General features: G+C 39.4%; 1 protein-coding gene across 1 annotated transcript; it reads right to left on the bottom strand.

Moving 5' to 3' along the window:
- Positions 1–1,073: 1,073 nt before the first annotated feature.
- REELD1 (reeler domain containing 1) lies at positions 1,074–18,182 on the bottom strand. The gene is made up of 8 exons (XM_070948670.1): positions 18,026–18,182; positions 17,591–17,641; positions 14,331–14,547; positions 10,348–10,570; positions 8,885–9,057; positions 7,855–8,149; positions 3,947–4,010; positions 1,074–1,688 (listed from the first exon to the last, which is right to left on the bottom strand). Exons 2-8 carry the CDS (start codon positions 17,615–17,617, stop codon positions 1,074–1,076), a joined length of 1,614 nt encoding a protein of 537 aa, XP_070804771.1. The 5' UTR covers positions 17,618–17,641; positions 18,026–18,182.
- Between the last annotated feature and the right edge of the window lie 1,587 nt (positions 18,183–19,769).

Raw genomic sequence — 19,769 nt, 5'->3', positions numbered from 1 at the left:
AGAGAAAGAAATTAAAATGACTATAAAGAGATTTGTATTTATAACTGTTGTGAAGAATGTTGGAAACCACTTCTTTTATAACTTTTTTCTTTCTTTTCCATTTTTCTTTAACTTTGTTCCTTTCTTGCACTTTTTGCTTTTTCTCCAATTTCTTTCTTTTTCTTCTCTTCCATATATCAGTTTGTGTTGATTTCTAACTTCTTGTTTAAAAGTTTTAATTATATGTCCATATATCTGCATCCTCCAAGTTGGGCCTTCCTAAGTTGAACAAAACCTTCCTCTTCTTTAATAAACTTCTCTTCCAATAGTTTTATCAAACTGATCTGGAGAGGAAACAAAGCAAATGCCATCTGTGTGCATCTAACAAGCCGAGTGATCAAGGTGTAAATGGTCAGGAGAAGCTTTCTTTCCATTTACACCTGATGAGGAGCCATGTTCCACTCCCAAAAGGTGGCATTTACTGTATCTTTGTTTCATTTCTGGAGATCAATTCATAATAAAGGCAAGTCAGTGTGTTGTATGCCAGGAATCAATTTTCTAAAAAGCAAGCGTTTTTTCCATTGTTTTTTTCTGAAATGGAAAGTTAGTTCAAGTGGCAAAATTTGACTTATCTGAGAAATATCACACACATCAAATCAAAGCCACTAAGTGAGAAGAGTGATGAAGGATTGAGTTTGTTTGAAAAGGAATAGCCAGGGGAAAAACTTCATTTGTTTATTTTTTTTGCAAAGACTAACTAAGAGGCAATGTTTAATTGCAGTTCTTGTTACTCATAGCATTCAAATGCACCAACAAAACAACAATGACTACAGAATTAATTTTAATAAGTTTGTGGTATTAGCTGTAATACTTTAAACAAAAAAATGTGCAACGTTTGGAACTAAGAACATCTCCATTTTATAACACATATCAACTAATTTAATCATAATTAAAGCATGCATATTTTGATTGTATTCACTTAAATGAGTATGTGCAATTAGTCAGATTTTTATGTTCTTAGTAATATTTATCATACATAAACACACATCACCTATAAAAGAACAATATCAATAATATCACAATGAACCGACTCTCTACATAACAGCTTTTTTAACACTGCTTGAAGGGCTGATCCAGTTGTACTCTGCCTGCACCAGGACAAAGCTATTTTCTCGTATCTTCCTGAAGTGCATCATCTCTCCACTATCTTGGAGTGCGATAACATTATTATCTGGCTCACTAAAAGAGACTTCAGTTCGCTTATGACAATACTGGGAATGGATGCAGCGGAGGCCAACAGCTAGGACCATGCCAAGGACAGCAGAGCAGCCAAGGAGAACCCCAAGCTGAGCTGCTACAAGTCGTGACTCTTTGTGTGACTTTTCTTTTCCCGCTCCAGAAACAGCAGCTTGGGGTTTTATCCTTGTTACTCTTAGGAGTATGTTCCTAGGAGCCTCCTTCTGATTGTATGTCTCCTGCCCGGATGTGGGAAATTCAGCCTGGGGCAGAAAATTTAGTGGAACTTTCGGTGTTATTGGTTCTTCATTTGCTATCTGTCTTGAAACTGCTGATAAACTTCGGTAAATACCTCTATGCTCTTCTCTAGCCAAATCTTCTGGCATTGAAGAGTCCCAAAACTTGACCAATGGTGAAGTTGTAATGGGAGATGCAGACTTAGTTACATTTGGAGTCGGTGTCATCAAAGTCTCCTTGAAAGCAAAAACATTAAATGCATATTGGATAAAATATATTACTTTATTTGAAATCTAACAATGGCCTTAATTGAGCATCATGGGAGTAAAGAAAATATCTCATTATAATCTCCAGATAATAATGATTAAGTTACAAGTAGTCCTCAAATTACATCCACAATTGAGCCCAAGATTTATGTTGTTAAGTGAGACATTTGTTAAGTCAGTTTTGTTCCATTTTATGACCTTTCTTGCCATAGTTGTTAGTAGAATAACTGCAGTTGATAAGTTAGTAGCCCAGATGTTAAGTGAATCTGGCTTCCCCATTGACTTTGCTTGTCAGAAGGCTGCAAAAGGTGATCATTGAACCTTGGGACACAGCAATGGTCATAAATATGAATGAGTTGCCAAGCATCTGAATTTTGATCACATAAATCATGAGGAAACTACAAAGATCGTAATTGTGAAAAATGGGCATAAGTCACATTTTGCCATGCCATTGTAACTTTGAATATTCACTAAACAAACTCTTGTAAATTGAGGACTTTCTGTATTATTATTATTATTATTATTATTATTATTATTATTATTATTATTATTATTTATTGAATTTGTATACCGCCCTACTCCTGAAGGACTCAGGGCGGTGAACAGCCAGATAAAACACATATAATACAAATGTTAAAAAGCATTAAAATAAAATTAAATCATTTGGCCCGGAAAATGAAATTTAAAACACCCCAAATTCTTAAGACAAATTTAAAATTTAAAAATTTTTAAAAGTTTAAAAGTTTAAAAGAGAGGTTAGGCCAGGCCGGCCTGCTGAAAAAGAAATGTTTTGATGGCACGGCGAAAAGCGCACAGGTCTGGGATCCTCCGTATCTCCGGGGGGAGCTCGTTCCAGATGGCGGGTGCCCCCACAGAGAAGGCTCTCCCCCTGGGGGCCGCCAGTCGACATTGTTTGGCTGACAGCACCCTGAGGAGCCCCTCTCTATGGGAGCGTACTGGTCGGTGAGAGGCTACTGGTGGCAGAAGGCGGTCTCGTAAATACCCCGGTCCTAAGCCATGGAGCGCTCTAAAGGTGGTAACCAAAACCTTGAAGTGCACCCGGAAGACCACTGGGAGCCAGTGCAGCTCGCACAGGAGGGGGGTCACATGGGAGCGCCCCGTCGCTCCCATAACCACCCGCAAGTTTTAAAGAAAACTTGCACAGATGATCAACTAAAAGGCATTGTTTTTAGCCTAGGTATCAGATATATTGGAATGTGATTCAGTATCTGTCACACAAGGAAACGGTAATTCAGATAGTTTCTTCATTAACCTGGGTAGTCTAAAATAAGGGTCTCCAACCTTGGCAACTTTAAGCCTGGAGGACTTCAACTCCCAGAACTCTTTTAGAGTTCTTTTTTGATCAACGATAACAAACATTCTACATAGGACAAATGTCTGACCACTCATTTGTTTAAGTGTTTAAACCAACACTTATTGAGCACGTAAACTGTTGGGAGTTATTGTATATCACTATATACCAATATATACCATGTAAGCCATTTGAATACATGTTGGTAAGTGTTCATAAATTAATTGTAAATGTTTTAATTTATCTCTGTAGTTTTAACTTTCTGATAAATAATTTTGTCATTATACTGTGTTTTAAAACCATGACGAAGCTCTGGAAGCACTTCTATTGTAAAGTGGGTGGCATGTGAGTTATGGGTAAAACTACTGAAGTCTGGGAGAAAACAGATTTCAATGTATGCAGTTTGGTGTTTTTTGCTCAACAGGAGTAAGAATAATAGCACCTCTAAAACAGAATTCTAAATATGTGCCTTATAAGATTGGACTTCTAGTATGGAAAGAATTTATGAGACTATTATAGAGGTGAAACCAAGGGTGAAATCCAGCAGGTTCTGACAGGTTCTGGAGAACCGGTAGTGGAAATTTTGAGTAGTTTGGAGAACCGGCAAATACCACCTCTGGCTGGCCCCAGAATGGGGGGGGGATGGAGATTTTGCAATATCCTTCCCCCAGGAGTGGGGAGGGAATGGGGATTTTGCAGTATATTTCCCTCGGGAGTGGGGAGGGAATGGAGATTTTACAGTATCCTTCCCCTGCCATGCCCACCAAGCCACGCCCACCAAGCCATGCCCACAGAACCAGTAGTAAAAAAATTTGGATTTCACCACTGGATTAAACTATAGATCTTTTCTAAAAGATGTTATGTCTTAGCTTACTATACACACACCCCACAAACACACACCTCCCCAAAGGCTTACCTGCATGCTTTTCTTACACGTCAGACACAAGAGAGACATGGGAATACTTGAAGCAGTTTCTGTCCTAAAATGTTAAAGAGGAAGTTCCATTTAATTACTTGTAATATTAGTAAATATTTACAAATTGTACTGCACTGTACTAATATTTACTACAGTTTGAGTTCTGCACTTTTCTTGCTGTCACTATGTATTTCTTATATTATTCATTTTACAAATAGAAAATGCAAGGACGAACGTCGAAAGCTCCCACATCTCATGCTGAATTTTTTGCTTTCGGTCTGCTGAAATGCTGCTTCCTGATTTGAATCTCTATCATTTTCAGAACAGATGTACAGAGTTTTCAAGTAATCAGGATATCTCACAGATGCCAACTTCCAGTTCTCAGTCACAATTTTAACATCCTGTGAACCATTGAGTGAGTAAGATCTTCACACCTCATTCACACATCTTTATAAATATAATGTATTCCCAACATTTAGAAAGTGAAGTTTTCTAAGGACTCATCTAAGGACATTGCTCCTAGATTAGTACTCCATAATGATTCAACAATAAGATCTAGTCTACACAGTATATGTCAGGTCCCAACGAAAGAAGACTCCGAGGCGAGAAGTTCCTCAAAGTTCCATTTTATTAGAGATGTCATATTGGCACATCTGGGAAACCCCGAATCTGAAAACTTCCAGGTTTTCCCCACCCAAAAGAAAGTCCAAGTCCCTGCCCCAGCACCCACTTGTCCATCACATGGTCCAATAAATGCACCATCCCAACTGGAGATGCCTCCCAGTCACACCACTCCAGGTGCAGGGCAGGATGTCCTTGACTCTCAGAGAAAAGAATGTTATTATGGCTAGATATCTCCCCAACTCCATACAATCCCCCCTCCCAGTTTCCCGCAGCACTAAATGTGGCAGCCCTGAAGATTCAAAGTAAAAGATGGCTTCCAGGACTGACAGTATATTAATGACATCACATTAATTAAATTAAAAACAGGTATGGAAACTTGTGGCCTTATGGATGATACTTGGTAACTGATACTTCAATTCTCAGACACCTCAGCATTTACATGGCTACTAGCAGTTATGAGATTAATTCTGAAAAATCCTGTCTGAATATGAACTAGAGCAGATAGGAAATTTTAACTTTCCCAATTAGGCAAGTGAAAGAACTTGCATCGTTGGTAGCCATTCTCTTTTATGAGGTACTGGTGCTCCATTTGGCCATGCCAGGAGGATTTAAAAGTTTAGGATTATAGGAAATATATCATTTCCATTAATGATGTGATTGAATGAAATCTGCTTGTAGTAAATGTCTGTAAGATTGTACACTCAGTATTTTACATTGTAGCCAAGTGTCATTTCTTCAGTGTTATCACATGAAAAGATATACTTAAATATTTACAAAATGTGAGGGGGTATAGTCAGTGGTGGGATTCAGCCAGTTCAGGCTGGTTCATGCGAACCGGTTGTTAAAATTCTGTGCCGCCCCACCTGCCCCACACACCCTGCCCAGTCATTCCTCATCTTGCCCGCTCGCCTGGCATAGCTGCTGCTGCTCTCTGTCTGGCTCCCTCACTTGCCTCAACGACATGGTCTCTGCAGGCCAGCCACCTTGCCTGCCTTCGCTGCCGTGGCTGCATCCCATACAGCGCTCTCCCCGCAGCCCAGCTTAGTGGCCCTGATCTGCCTGGGTGAACCTGCAAGCAAGACCTGAATCCCAGCCTAGCTGCCTCCCACGTGGCCCAGCCAGCTTGCCTGCCTTCCGCCACGGCCTACCATGTGGTGGCCGCAGCCCAGCTCTCTGCCTCTGCCTTCCTTCACCGATCTCCACTCCGCCTTGCTCACCTAGAGTAGACTCGCCCAGCTGCCTTGGCCAGAAGCTTCAAGGCAGAGGTAAGCACGGCCAGGCGCCCCCTCGGGGAAGCAGGGCTGGGAAGGGTGTTCATCCATTCTGCCTTGCATGGGGCGGTGGGACAAGGAAGGGTGTGGCTGGGAAGGCTGCCTGCAGTTCTTGCAGCCAAAGCCGGGATGTCTGCGATCCTGCAAGTATATATGAGGTCTTCTGCTTTGAGCAGAAGGTTGAACTATAAGACCTCCAAAGTACCTTCTTCTAGCCTATGATTCTAAAGTCTCCAAGGCAAGGGAATTTGTTTAAATTGTGTGTGTCTGTGAGGGAGGGAGGGAGGGAGGGAGATATAGATGTGGCTTCTTGGGGGTGCATTTTGGAGAAGTATCAAGAGAAATGCCAAAAGGGCAATCACCTTGGGATTAAATTCCAAATGAAATTGAGTCTTCAGGGTAAGGAGAAATGAAGAACTTTCAACTGCAGGTTTCTAAAAATCTTATTAAAATGAATGTTTAGAGGCAGCTCTTTAACTCATTACTCCAGAAGGAGCAAAAGAGAGAGGATCCCAATGAGGGTCTTAGCTATTTAGCTCAGGAATAACAGAATAACAGAGTTGAAAGGGACTTTGGAGGTCTTCTAGTCCAACCCCCTGCTTAGGCAGGAAAACTGAGGATGCCAAAATCTGAATAGAGGGCCTGGGAAAGGTGTCAGAATAACAGAATAACACTTAGAAGGACCTTAGAAGGACCTTGGGGGGGGAACCCTATATCATTTCAGAGAAATGGCTGTCCAGTCTTCTCTTGAAAATCTCCAGTGTTGGAGCACCCAGAACTTCTGGAGACAAGCAGTTCCACTGTTTAATTGTTCTCACTGTCAGGAAGTTTCTCCTTAGTTTTAGGTTGCTTCTCTCTTTCTTCAGTTTCCATCCATTGCTTCTTGTTTTGCCTTCTGCTTCTTTGGAAAATACATTGCCCCCCCTTCTTTGTGACAGCCCCTTAAAAGCCTGTTGCCTATCACACTCTTGGGCAAAGCATGTGAGCCATTTCCTCCTTTCAGTGGTCCATGAAAGTACATCTATAGTATGTAGATAATAAAGTCAAAAAAAGGTGAACAACATTTTGATAGAACTATAGATATGTTGAGGCTGGGTGTGACAAGGAATGGCTGGGAGGGGAGGGGCCAGGCGAGGCATCCCTTGATGTGAGTGACATTGAATTGGCCATGCCCACTCAGTCACATGATCACCCAGAACGCCCACCAGTCACATGACCACCTAGCCACACCCACCCAATCACATGACCACCTAGCCATGCCCATCTAGCCATGCCCACAGAACCTGTTAAATTATTTGAATCCCACCACTAGGTGAACTCATTTCTGTGATATATTGTATATGTCTTTTCAATAAAGGGTTAGGATTAAGGTTAGGGTTAAGGATGCAGTGCAGCTCAGTGGCTAAGACGCTGAACTTGTCGATCAGAAGGTCGGCAGTTCAGCGGTTCGAATCGCTAGTGCCGCGTAATGCGGTGAGCTTCTGTTACTTGTCCTAGCTTCTGACAACCTAGCAGTTCGAAAGCACCTAAAAAATGCAAGTAGAAAAATAGGGGCCACTTTGGCGGGAAGGTAACAGCGTTCTGTGCGCCTTTGGCGTTTAGTCATGCTGGCCACATGACCACGGAGACATCTTCAGACAGCTTTGGCTCTTCGGCTTTGAAACGGAGATGAGCACCGCCCCCTAGAGTCGGGAACGACTAGCACATATGTGCGAGGGGAACCTTTATTTTTACCTAGCGTTAAGGTTAGCCTAACCCTGATCCTAGTCCTACCCCTACCCCTTTTCATGACTCTCTTTCATACTTTGCCTAAAGAATTCTTGTCATTCTGCATAATGCCTAGTTACTACTGTATATACAGTGCCTAGGGAAAGCATGTAGCATATTTAAATAACACAGACTTTGCTTAAAATGTCACACATTCTGTAGATTTCCTAGGCATTCTATACAATACCAGCTTTTCACACATTGCCGTTAACACACACACATACACTTTTAATACCCTCACAGTACCTATTGTTTGTACTGGAAAAATAATCTTGCACTCTGAAATTCAGATCCTGAAGCTGAAGGGACGATTCCAGAGTGAAGCCACCATTTTTCTCTGTTCCATTACTGAGCATTATGTCATGCGAAGTGACCCTGCCTACAAAGGACTCTGAAAGAAAATTTCTAGTGATGCCAACATCAGAGGCCTGTTTTCCATGGGAAGTTGAATCCAAAGCCAAGGTTGCTTCAGTTCGAATCAGGCTGCTGGTGGGGGTAAACATCGCAAATGGAGTTACAATGGTATCAGGAACAGAATTTCCTTGTGGAAGGGGAAACAAAAACAAAACATTTAAAAATAACTGGAGAGAACAAAATACAAAACATGCTTCTTTGCATAAATCTTTTCCACGTTATACAATTGTCTCATATATTATAAAGTATTGCGATGAATTATATAATTAGACGAACATATTTCTAACCCATTATTTTGTTTCTGAAAGAAGTCAGTCATATGCCTCTTGAGGCATTTACTGTATATGGATAGAGCAGAAATTGTTATTGAATGCCATATTTTCTTTCTTGAGGCAGATCTGCTCTCCCCCTTTGCCTAAAAACTGTTCCTGTCTCTCAAAAGGAAAAAAGTTGTTCTAATGTTTAAAAGATGCAAAGAAAAGGAGAACAAGAGTATTTTGTCCTTTTCTTTTCCTGCTTTTATCGAAAGATTCAAATTAGGGCTCATAAAGTTTATACATAAGAAGATATCACCTCATAATAGACAAATAAAATTAGCAAAAACTATCTTGGAGAAACTATCTTGCTCATTTATAATCTATTCACTTTACACTAGACTGTTAATTGAATTAGGGCAGTAATTAGTTGACTTGGACATTTTGTTCATGAAAATAAGAATCCACTTTCTGCCTCAATAAATTTAGAATTCAATATGAAAGCTTGTGGCAAATGTATAGTTAAGAGAACTAAAAACAACTAAAAAATAAAACGGGCACTTACAGTCTTTCCTACAAGAAAAAATGTGTGTCAGAGGACAACTTACTTTTTCCTACAGTGAATGTTCCTTTCAGATCAATAAGCTCCTGGAGTAGAGCTGGTTTAATTGTACTGGAGACATCATTATTTTCAGTAATTGTTCTATTCTGTATTTGTTGAGTAACAGTTGACGATGCAATCTTTGCCCAATAAACAAAGTATGACTGAACAACTGATAAACTGTAAAGTATTCGAAGAAAGGCCTTAGTCATTCTCTGCATCAATGAATCATTTAGTAAATAAAAAAGAATTCTCCAAAATCTGCAAGCAGTGTAATTGAAAAACGCATGAAAATATTAGGCATAGAACAAATTTACACTTACGGTATAATATTCATACATCCTATATTCTGCTAATTAGAAACTCATATCAGACATGAATAAATTCTCTTCTAGATTATCCATTTCAAGTAAGTAAACAATCAGAATGTAAAATAACATTTTAAACATTTTCATATTTTTATCCAAAACCTAAAGCATGCTCTATGCCAGGGGTCCCCAACCCCCAGTCCATGGACTGGCACCAGGCCACACCATACCAGTAACCAGGCCGCGCAAACAAGCGAAGCCCCATCCACAGGATGCAGGCAGCACACAAAAATCCTTTCCAGTCCACAGAAAAAACTTTCTCCATGAAACCGGTCCCTGGGATTCAAAAGGTTGGGGGAAAATGCTCTATGCCAGAAATCCACATTTTTTTACTACTGGTTCTGTGGGCGTGACTTGGTGGACATGGTGTGGCTTGGTGGGCATGGCTTGGTGGGCGTGGCAGGGAAAGGATACTGCAAAATCCCCATTCTCTCCCCACTCCAGGGGAACGATACTGCAAAATCTCCATTCCCACCCCACTCCAGGGGAAGGATACTGCAAAATCCCCATTCCCTCCCCACTCCAGGTGAAAGATACTGCAAAATCTCCATTCCCACCCTACTCCAGGAGAAGGATACTGCAAAATCCCCATTCCCTCTCCACTCCTGGGGGACGGATATTGCAAAATCTTCATTCTCCCCCCCCCCTTTCTGGGGCCAGCCAGAGATGGTATTTGCCAGTTCTCTGAACTGCTCAAAATTTCCACTACCGGTTCTCCAGAACCTGTCAGAACCTGCTGGATTTCACCCCTGCTCTATGCTCTTCTTAGTGAAACCTGCACCAGAACTGATTCTCATTAATTAATTAATTAATTAATTTATTTATTTATTTATTTATTTATTTATTTAGTCAAATTTATATGCCGCCCTTCTCCCGAAGGACTCGGGGCGGCTCACAAAGGATTAAAACCGTAGAACAGTAAAAATAAATAAATTAATTTAGATTAATTAAAAATACAACAATTAAAACCCATATTAAAACCAAACTAAAAACTCTTATTAGAATACTTATTATTAGAATTATAAGAATACTATTCTTATAGGAGGAATTATTAGAATACTTCCTCAGGAGGCGATGTCATACTTAGCAAGCAAATACTTACAAGAATCTGATGTCTCCAATAGGCTGATCTGGTGCTTTCCATACAAAAGACAAGTTTCTCTTAAGTGATTTATCTGAATGGGTAACAGTGTCACCATCTTCAAAACAAGTCAGCAATTTGGAGCCAGGAGGAATGTATACAAATGTGCCAGCTAGTTGGTCATTCAGAACCCTGCGAGCTTGAAGCATGAAGCCCATAAAATCACGTGAACTCCTGATTGTAACTGGAGGGTAAAAAAAAAAGATTGTGATGCAAAAACATTTATATGACTGTAGATGTGGGCAGGGGTGAAATGCTCCCGGTTTGGACCGGATTGTCTGATCCGGTAGCGATGGAGGCGGGTGGTTCTGAGAACCGGTAACAAAAATCCCTGCCCTCCCCCCATTGCCCAGCTGAGTAGCCGTGCAATCATCAGATTTTTTTTTTATTTTAAAAGCATTTTTTCTACAACCTCTTTGGCCGAAAAAATGCTTTTAGAAGTTAAAAAAAAAAGCCTCTGATGATCGCGTGGCTCAGCTGGGATCATCAGAGACTTTTAAAAGCATTTTTTCTACAACCTCTTTGGCCGAAGCGGTTATAGAAAAAAATGTTTTTAAAAGGAAAAAAAAGCCTCTGCCGATCAGGCAAGTTCAGCTGGGATCGTCAGAGGCTTTAAAAGCATTTTTTTACAACCTCTTCAGCCGAAGAGATTGTAGAAAAAATGGTTTTAAAAGTAAAAAAAAAAAAAAAAAAAGTTGGCCACGGCCACTCAGTCATATTACCCCCCCCACCAAGCCACACCCACAGAACCGGTAGTAACAAATTTTACATTTCACCACTGGATGTGGGGCTGAAGAGAAGAGGTTTTCTGAGATGAAGTCCACCTACAACGATTTATTATAGAGGTTATGTTTATACTAGAATTCACTCGCTTCACATTTCAGATGTGCTTCTGCTCACAACCATGTTTTCTGGAAGATTGAGCATAAGTATGACTGACAAGCAGGAAATAATTTCATTCCAAACTCTTACTTTTTTGAAAGCCTCTGATACAATTTGTCAGAAGATATATAAAACCCTCAAGCAACTTGGCAATCTTTTAGAAGTTCGACTAAAGTAGAACTTTAGTCCTATGGCTTGGAAAAAGCTATTTTTTGCTATTTTTTGCTATTATGTGTGCCAGAGCTACAGTGAGCACATTTTTCCTACATATTTTTCAACCATTCTCATCAATTTGTTGGGAAAAAAATAAAATTTCTTTTTTCCCAAAGCAGATGAGAAGCTGCATGGTGTATAATATTCTGGCGTATTCTTAGTGATATAGTGGCTACAGAGTCTGTTTTTGAATTTCCTGTCTTTTATCGTACAATCCTCTTTTCAAATGTTTGCAGCTTTCTTGGCTTCTTACCTTCAATTAAGTCCCAAGTGAGGGAATTTCACCTATGGAGTTTCCCATATGGGGACATGTAGGCATTCAGAGCAAGAAATAGAGGGGCAACAAGACAATAACAGTAGCAGTATTTTCTGGTTAGTGCAAAAGTCCACCCAGAGAAATGGGAAAGCACTTTCCAATCTTCTCAAAAGTGAAGTAGCAAAACAAAATCCACTTTTAGAGAGAAAATAACATTTTCAAGAAATTATAAAATAGGTTGCAGCCCAATATTGCACCTTTATTTCCTATAATTCTCCCTTCACTATAACCCCTCTTCCTTAAAAAGATGCAAATTTTAGGCCCGTTCAGTCATTCCACATTTAACATGTAACTAATAGAGATAAACTAGAATAGTGTCTATACTACTCATCACATCACCAATTCTTGATCTTTATTTCTTTTCCCCATCATATTTTTTGAAGCAAGATCTTTTGAAAATGCAAAAGATAAACAATAGGGAAAAAAACTATGAAATATTAAAGACAATTAATGACAGCAAAAACCCTGAACAGCACTAAGAAAAGATGCCAGGAAGGGAATATGGAAGAGATATACAAGACAATAATTTTGATAGTGATGAACATTCCTCCTACCTCAGACATTGGGATTTGAGCTGCCTTTTATGAGAAGGAATGCCTATAAGATACAGTAGGGTTGTGGGTAAGGGTTCATGAGGCAAAATTCCACCTTTTGTTCCCCACATTGGAAGGGACTAACTAGGACTTTTCCTTTGGTAAACTAAAAGCAGAAAAGCATCCTTGGGTCATAGAGGAGACTGTTGGGTCTGAACCTCAAGTTATGGCTTCTGGCACATAACTTAAATCACAGTTTCTCTTTTGAATATTATAATCCCTTATAAACAATGAATGCATATGTACTGGGAGCTTCAAAACTTTATTTATCCAAAAGCTTTATCTATTCAATAAACCTAACAGCACAATACACCTATAATACAGACCAGCAAAATGATTAAAATGTTGGACCAGGAGTGGGGAGACCCAAGTTCAAGCCTATCCTTAACCATAGAAATGTAGGGGAATTTAAATGTCATTTTCTCTCAATCCAGGTCTGTTCTTGGAACTGAAATAAATGGAGTTTCATATTATTTGTCTTGAGGACCTGGTATAAAGGTATCATATATTAAATAAATTATTTTTATTGATACTGTTTTATGGAGTTTTGTGTTGGGTGATTTGGGCAATAAACTTAATTAGCCAATGAAGGCAAGAGACAATACCTGTAATAGAAATTCTCCACCTTCTTATTCTAAGCCCTCCTAGCTCTCTTAAGCATGCCTTATCTGTTGCTCTGATAGAGAACTTTTTTGAAATATTAGAAATTCCACAGCAGAAGGTGAAGTCATGTCCTTTGATGAGGAAAGTAGGAAATAGTAAGCAGTAGTAATTCATAATTTCTTTGCAAAAATACTGATGCTTTCTTTTCAACTGTGTCCGATGTATGGACCTAGTACTACTTAAATTCACAAAAATAACATTCTTAGAAGTTCTGTTTACATGGAAACAATTCTGTCTGAAACTGCACCCTAGAAACCTAATACAAATAAATCATCGCATGTATTCTAGGAGCAGATGTCTTCTCTGCAGCATTTTATCTTCCCAACATAGCTGAGTGCATCTCATTGTGAGAAGCATAAAAAGCACATTTTTCTAAAGTTACTCCAACTACTTCAGAGGTAACTAATGTCTTCTTCCTGTTAGCCTTTTTTTAACAAATCTTCCTGTTTACAAATTAATTCTGTCTTCCTGCCTTAGGAAACCAAGAGGGATGTTGAAAAATGAAGGCCGTTCTCCACAGCAAAATTCCCCAAACAAAGCAAAAACCAAAGTCCCACAAGTATGGGCAAACCACCAAGAAGCATATCAAAGGCACTGTGTACAGGAAAGTTGGGCGACTTCTTCTCTGACCTTAATTTGGCTTGCCTGTCTTCTTTTTCCAGAGTACGAGGGAGGACGGCTGGAAAAGTGATGATGATACAGAACTTAGCAGGGCTACATTTTCACCTTCTGGGGGCAGTTTGCGACTTTGCAGGCTTTTTTATTTTAGTCAAAATAGGTCTGAGAGATTTCACACATGTATTTCAAGACAGAAAAATAAATGCCCCCTTCCCATTACCATTTCGGCAGTGTGATTCTCAGAATTGTGGATCAGGGTGCAAAAATGGACTGTGATCAGAAGTGGGTTTCAGCAGGTTCTGACCAGTTCTGGAGAACCGGTAGCGGAAATTTTGAGTAGTTCAGAGAACCGGTAGTAAAAATTCTGACTGGCCCTGCCCCCATCTATTCTCTGCCTCCCAAGTCCCAGCTGATCGGGAGGAAATGGGGATTTTGAAGTAACCTTCCCCTGCCACACTCACCAAGACACACCCACCAAGCCATGCCACACCCACAGAACTGGTAGTAAAATTTTTGAAACCCACCACTGACTGTGATCACATGTGTCCCTCCCCAAATCATGGCTTATTGCAAACACCTGCTGATAGCCTTGCACTTAGCTACTATCTACAGCCTTCTAATTATCCTTGAGAATCCTGTAACCAGGTGCTATTTCTTACCTGGTACCTTGTCACCTGGAGAAAAGGAAGTGTTGGTGTGGATAGTGATGTAATTATTCTGAGGGTTCTGAAGGTGAGCTCGGATATGTTTGGGTCTCATGTCAGAACAGGCAGAAAGGCTGGCCCCATGGGAAAAGGCATCCGTGTATGAAACCAAGTACAGGATTGTAAATGCCCACACAACAAGAAAGGACCATGCTTTCATCTTGCCCTCTGACTGAAAAAAGAAAAAAAAAAAAACAAATACACTTGACAAGAATTTTTTTTATCTTTATATAAAAGATAGACAACCCGAATGAAGTTATTAGTAACATCTTTGAAATCCAGATATAACCGAAGCTTCAGCTTTGAAAAGGTTTACACAGCTAGCAGCAGTGGTGGGTTGACCCTGGTTTGAACCGGTTCGCAAGAACCAGTAGTAAAACTGGCAGGAGGCTCCGCCCACTGACCCGGACGTCATCTTAGGTGATCTGCGCATGCGCAGAAGAGCATGCAGGCATGATACGAACTGGTAGTAAAGGTAAGTAGAACCCACCCCTGGCTAGCAGGGAGGATTTAATTATTCATGGACTTGGTGAACCCACAAAGTACAACTTCTCCGGAACAAAGTGGTAGCTTTGACTTCTTAGCTGGGAACTGTTCGGAACTGAACTTTCTGGTGCGTGTGGTGGGGCTACGTCAGAAACCTCTAGAGTAGAATTTTTCAACTGCAACAACTTTATGATGTACGTGTATGTGGACTTTAGCTTCCAGAAATCTGGCTGGAGATTTCTAGGAGTTGAAGTCACACATCTTAAAGTTGTTAAGGCTGAGAAGCACTTATGTGGAGAATTTTTTTCCAAGCAATATTTTAATATGCAGGGGATGAATGCAGCTACTCAAGCTCTGTGACCCATCTAGAAAATATTCACCTAGTACAGATCCATTGTAATGAAATCACATTTTTCCAGGATTCAAACTGAATTACCTGAAACCTTTTGATCTTGCAGCTGTTTAATAGAAACATCAAAAATATTAACTTTATATCCCTGTACATCCTTTGTACATAAACAAAGTGTGCAAAATTTTCTGTGCTGAGAGTCATTTGAGTAGCAGGATGGGGAATGGTGCACATAGCAAAATGGTGATAGGGGGAATCAAGGCAAAAACTAAATGTTTCAATTCAATGATACTTGAAATGGATTGAAACTAAAGATATAATTGTTCCCGAATGTCTAATTTATACTTTCTCCGTATTAGAAATTACAATTGAATAATAACTTCTGGAGTTAATTGAGGCCACAACTCGGGAGGCTGTATGCAATTCTGGGACCTCAACCTGTGCATTTTTGATTAAGACAATCCCAGCCAATTTGATATCTACAGCACAAAAAATCTTCAAGCTTCTGAAGTTCAAATATAAATCATCAGCGCAATGGAGGCCGCCAGATGTAGACTACAAAAAGCTTCACCAGTAGATGATCTTTGTGTGGCTTTTATTATTGCATTATAAAAGTAAATATATATTATTATAAACAAAAAAATCTCAGTAATTTTATTGTATTATATTTCACATTATTATATTTCACCATATTATATAATGAAATGTAACAAATAAAAATAATAGGCTCATTCTATAGCATTTAGAGGTTTTCCTTCTATTTCCAGGGCACTGAATGGGATAACATTATATAACGAACTGTTTCTTTTCAGATTTTGTTCTCAGAGAATAGAGTAATTTGTTCACTTTTATTCCTCTGAATAGATTTATGCAAACATTTCCATATTAAGGAAAGTTGTAAAGCCATAGAAGGGAGCCATTTTAAAAACCCAGTGCCATGATTGATATTTTTGAACAATTAAGCCACTCCCAACTGTTTATTTTGACACCTGCTAGAAGAATTCTCACACAGCATCATCTATATTACAATTATAAATTATTGTATCTGAAGTTAATGATTATATCCTTCAATACACCCATTGGCAATCTCCTGATGATGAACACCAAAGTTGCATTACAGGCTGCTATTACTTACCTGGGGATCCATATTCCATCAGACACAGCAGCTTTCTCCTGTAGTCTGACAGGCAAACATTCTTTAAAGAAAAAAGCTCTTTGCTTTCTCCACTAATGGGAAGAGCAACAGCTGTTACTGTTATTACTTAATAGCCACAGGAAGCCAGTAAATGCTCAAATCCAGTTTTAATCATGTTAGTTCTTCACACTCTACTCATTCATGGGGGAAAAAAGAATCACAAAGAAATAATTTCTACAACATTACATAATGTTATGTGTAGGAAAATGATACTGCTTGGTGTAAATTTAACTTCGTAATAGATTGTAAGGGAGTCACCTGGAATTTCTTTCAAAAAAACTGTATGTAGGGGGTCTTTTTTTCCCATCTGCCTCCAACTATGAGTGAACTGATGGGGGGGTTTTTTGTTTGTTTGTTTTTGCACATTGGAAAGCATATCCTGTCTGTTTCATCTTCCAAGCTTGTACAATAATATTGAAATTAAAATCTAACAATATAGGAAAGGGGAGTTTGATTCCATCCAGTCCTGAAAATTTCTTATTCCTCATCTCTCTTTTAGATGATGTCATTTCAGGCAATAATATAGGTCAGAGCCATAAAAATCTATTGTTAATACAAATAAAGACTGCAAGTATTAACTGAAGTTTCACAACAGGTGTTTGAGGCATTGGAGCATAAGGAAATTATTTGTCCATGTTCCTTGACTACAGCTTCTCTGACATAGAAACAGCTCTGAGAACAGAATCTGAGAATAATCTGGTTTAATTTTTTATATCTTATTTATATTTTATTTAAAATTTTCTGTTATTAAAGTTGGTAGAGGAATACACTATATTGAAGTATATACAGAAATTGTCATATTTATACAGTAAGCGCTCAGTATATCACTGATTAGAATTTAGAAATTAATCGTATTGTTGATTAGTTGATTAGAAATTAACCTTAGAAAATTAAATTAAGTACATTAAATACAATATTTTAACAATATAGAATTTAAATCTCTGATTTGCCAAAATAAGTGCCAAATATCCACTATTTGTTGTTTAAGAACATAAAATAACTACTAAAATATTGTAAGATAAATATTAGTTTCCAATAATCTCTTTGTCATACTCTGACTGTTGTTCAATATTTATAGAAGTTAAAAATGTATCTCTGATTTCTAATATTTTACTCTAGACACTTATATTTTCCTTGCTGTGTAATATGCACTGGTATGGAAGTCATTCTTAAATTTTGTTAAACCTTCAGTTGTGCTGCTGATTTTGCCATTGCTATATATCCGTGATGGCAAACCTATGGCACGCATGCCAGAGGTGGCACGCAGCGCTTTCTCTGATGGCACGCGAGCTGTCGCCCCAGTTCAGCTCCCCTGCACATGTGTGTGCGCCTCCTGCTGGCCAGCTGGTCTTCAGGTCTCTGCCACGCTTTTGCGGGGTGCAGAAGGTCGCATGTGTGGGGTGGGGTGCATGTGTGGGGCCGCGCACATGTATGGGGTTGGGTGCATGTGTGGGGGCACATGTGCATGCACAGGGGGTGGGGCACATGTGCAGTGGAACACATGCATGGAGCCACGCGCGGGGGTGGGGCACATGCATGGGGGGCACAAGCATTGCATTTTGGGCAATCGGGGGCACGCATGTGCTTTGGCCACTCGGTCCAGAAAAGGTTAGCTATCACTGCTATATATTCTCCAAGTTTAATCTTCCAGTCTGGTATCTTCAATAGTATATTTCTTTTCAAACTTCCAGGGAAGAAATGGCAACTCCATAAAAAGCAGAGCCAATGACCCCGGCGGAATGAAGAGCTGGTGAGTAGACTGGGCCTTCACAATTCCTTTCTTTCTGATTTTAGAAAGAAATAGTCTAAGAGTCCATATAAATAAGATTTTTGGAATTAATTCTAAAGAATCCTTTCCACTGGAAAATGTTTTTGGTTTTAATGCATTAAAAAAACATAAGACTTTAAATATTGGACACTAGAGGGAACTAGAAGTAACTAAAGATTACAATTAAAGGAAAAGAAGACTCAAATCTGACTAATAAAACAAAATATTTCAACTTTGGATATATTGAACAATGGACTCAGAAATTAATTTTAAGGATGTCTGCCATTATAAAAGTACTGAGTTTAAAAGATGTTATAAAAGAATAACCTGCCCTGATTGAGACTGGATTGAAAGTGGATTTAAAAATAACAGACTACACAAATTACATGGAAAAAGATATTACACTCAACATACAAAAGAGAGATCTTAATAACTAAAAAGGATATACAAATGATGAACCTGGAAAAAGTAAAATCAAGTTCCATGACATTATTTGAAGGAACTAAAGAGCAACAATGTCTAGAAATGAAAGGAAGGAATATAAAGTTAGGTTAATTGATCAAGATTAAAATAGATATGTTGTTATCTATGGTAACTCTTAATGGGCTTTTGTTAATATCAGGAATGAAATGTTGTATGCATTTGTTTATTGGAAGAAGAGACCATTTGTTGTACAATATTTTAAGAAAAGTGATAATTTACTAAAATTGTTTATATTTGTGATGAAGGGAGATCATTTCTTCATATTTTTTATTTTTTTACTATATTCTTATTTTTTATTTCTTTTTTGACCCATTAACTATGATTTCCAATCCACAAACAGGCAGTGGCAACTAAAATCTCATTCTTGACTTCTCTCTAGATCTTCTACTCAGTTTATTTTATTTATTTTATGCAATTTATATGCCGCCCTATCTCCGAGGACTCAGGGCGGCTCACAACGGTAAAATACATAATTCCTTATTAAAAATGATATAAAATTAAAATCCAATTTAAAACAGTTTAAAATTCATTTAAAACCCCCCATCAGCCCAGGCTACGGAATAACCAGGTCTTCAACTCGCGGCGGAACGAGCGAAGGTCAGGGGCCATCCGGAGCTCCAACGGAAGTTGGTTCCAGAGGGTGGTGCGCCCACAGAGAAAGCTCTCCCCCTGGGGGTCGCCAGCCGACACTGTCTGGCCGACGGCACCCTTAGGAGGCCCTGTCTGTGGGAGCGTACCGGGCGATTGGGGATTGTCGCTGGCTGCAGGGGGTCTGACAGATATCCCAGGCCTAGGCCATGAAGGGCTTTATAGGTGATTACCAGCACCTTGAACCTCACCCGAAGGGCAACCAGTAACCAATGCAAGCCGCGCAGGAGGGGTGTAACATGGGAGCGTCGGGACGCTCCCATCACAACCTGCGCGGCCGGATTCTGCACCAGCTGAAACCTTCGAGTGGTTTTCAAGGGCAGCCCTAGGTAGAGAGCGTTGCAGTAGGCTAGGATTAGGCCAAAGTACTTATTAAACAGCATGTGGCAAACATAGAACACCAGATGAATCTAGCTAGGACCCCAAACTTTATTGATGGTAAATCCATCAGGTACTCTGCCTTCT

This window comes from Pituophis catenifer, unplaced genomic scaffold (genome assembly GCF_029215685.1).
Source record: "Pituophis catenifer annectens isolate HBS135680 unplaced genomic scaffold, rPitCat1.0.hap2 SCAF_8, whole genome shotgun sequence".
Taxonomy (NCBI): domain Eukaryota; kingdom Metazoa; phylum Chordata; class Lepidosauria; order Squamata; family Colubridae; genus Pituophis; species Pituophis catenifer.
This window is presented reverse-complemented; position numbering and strand designations above follow the sequence as displayed.

What these genes read in the sequence shown, in the direction of transcription:
- REELD1 (XM_070948670.1), bottom strand. Translation starts at nt 17,617, where the DNA reads ATGGCAAAATCAGCAGCACAACTGAAG. An exon ending in TTTTCCAGTACAAACAATAG is followed by an intron (nt 4,011 to 7,854) that starts GTACTGTGAGGG and finishes TTAACATTTTAG; the next exon opens with GACAGAAACTGCTTCAAGTA. An exon ending in CGTGTAAGAAAAGCATGCAG is followed by an intron (nt 1,689 to 3,946) that starts GTAAGCCTTTGG and finishes TTTGCTTTCAAG; the next exon opens with GAGACTTTGATGACACCGAC.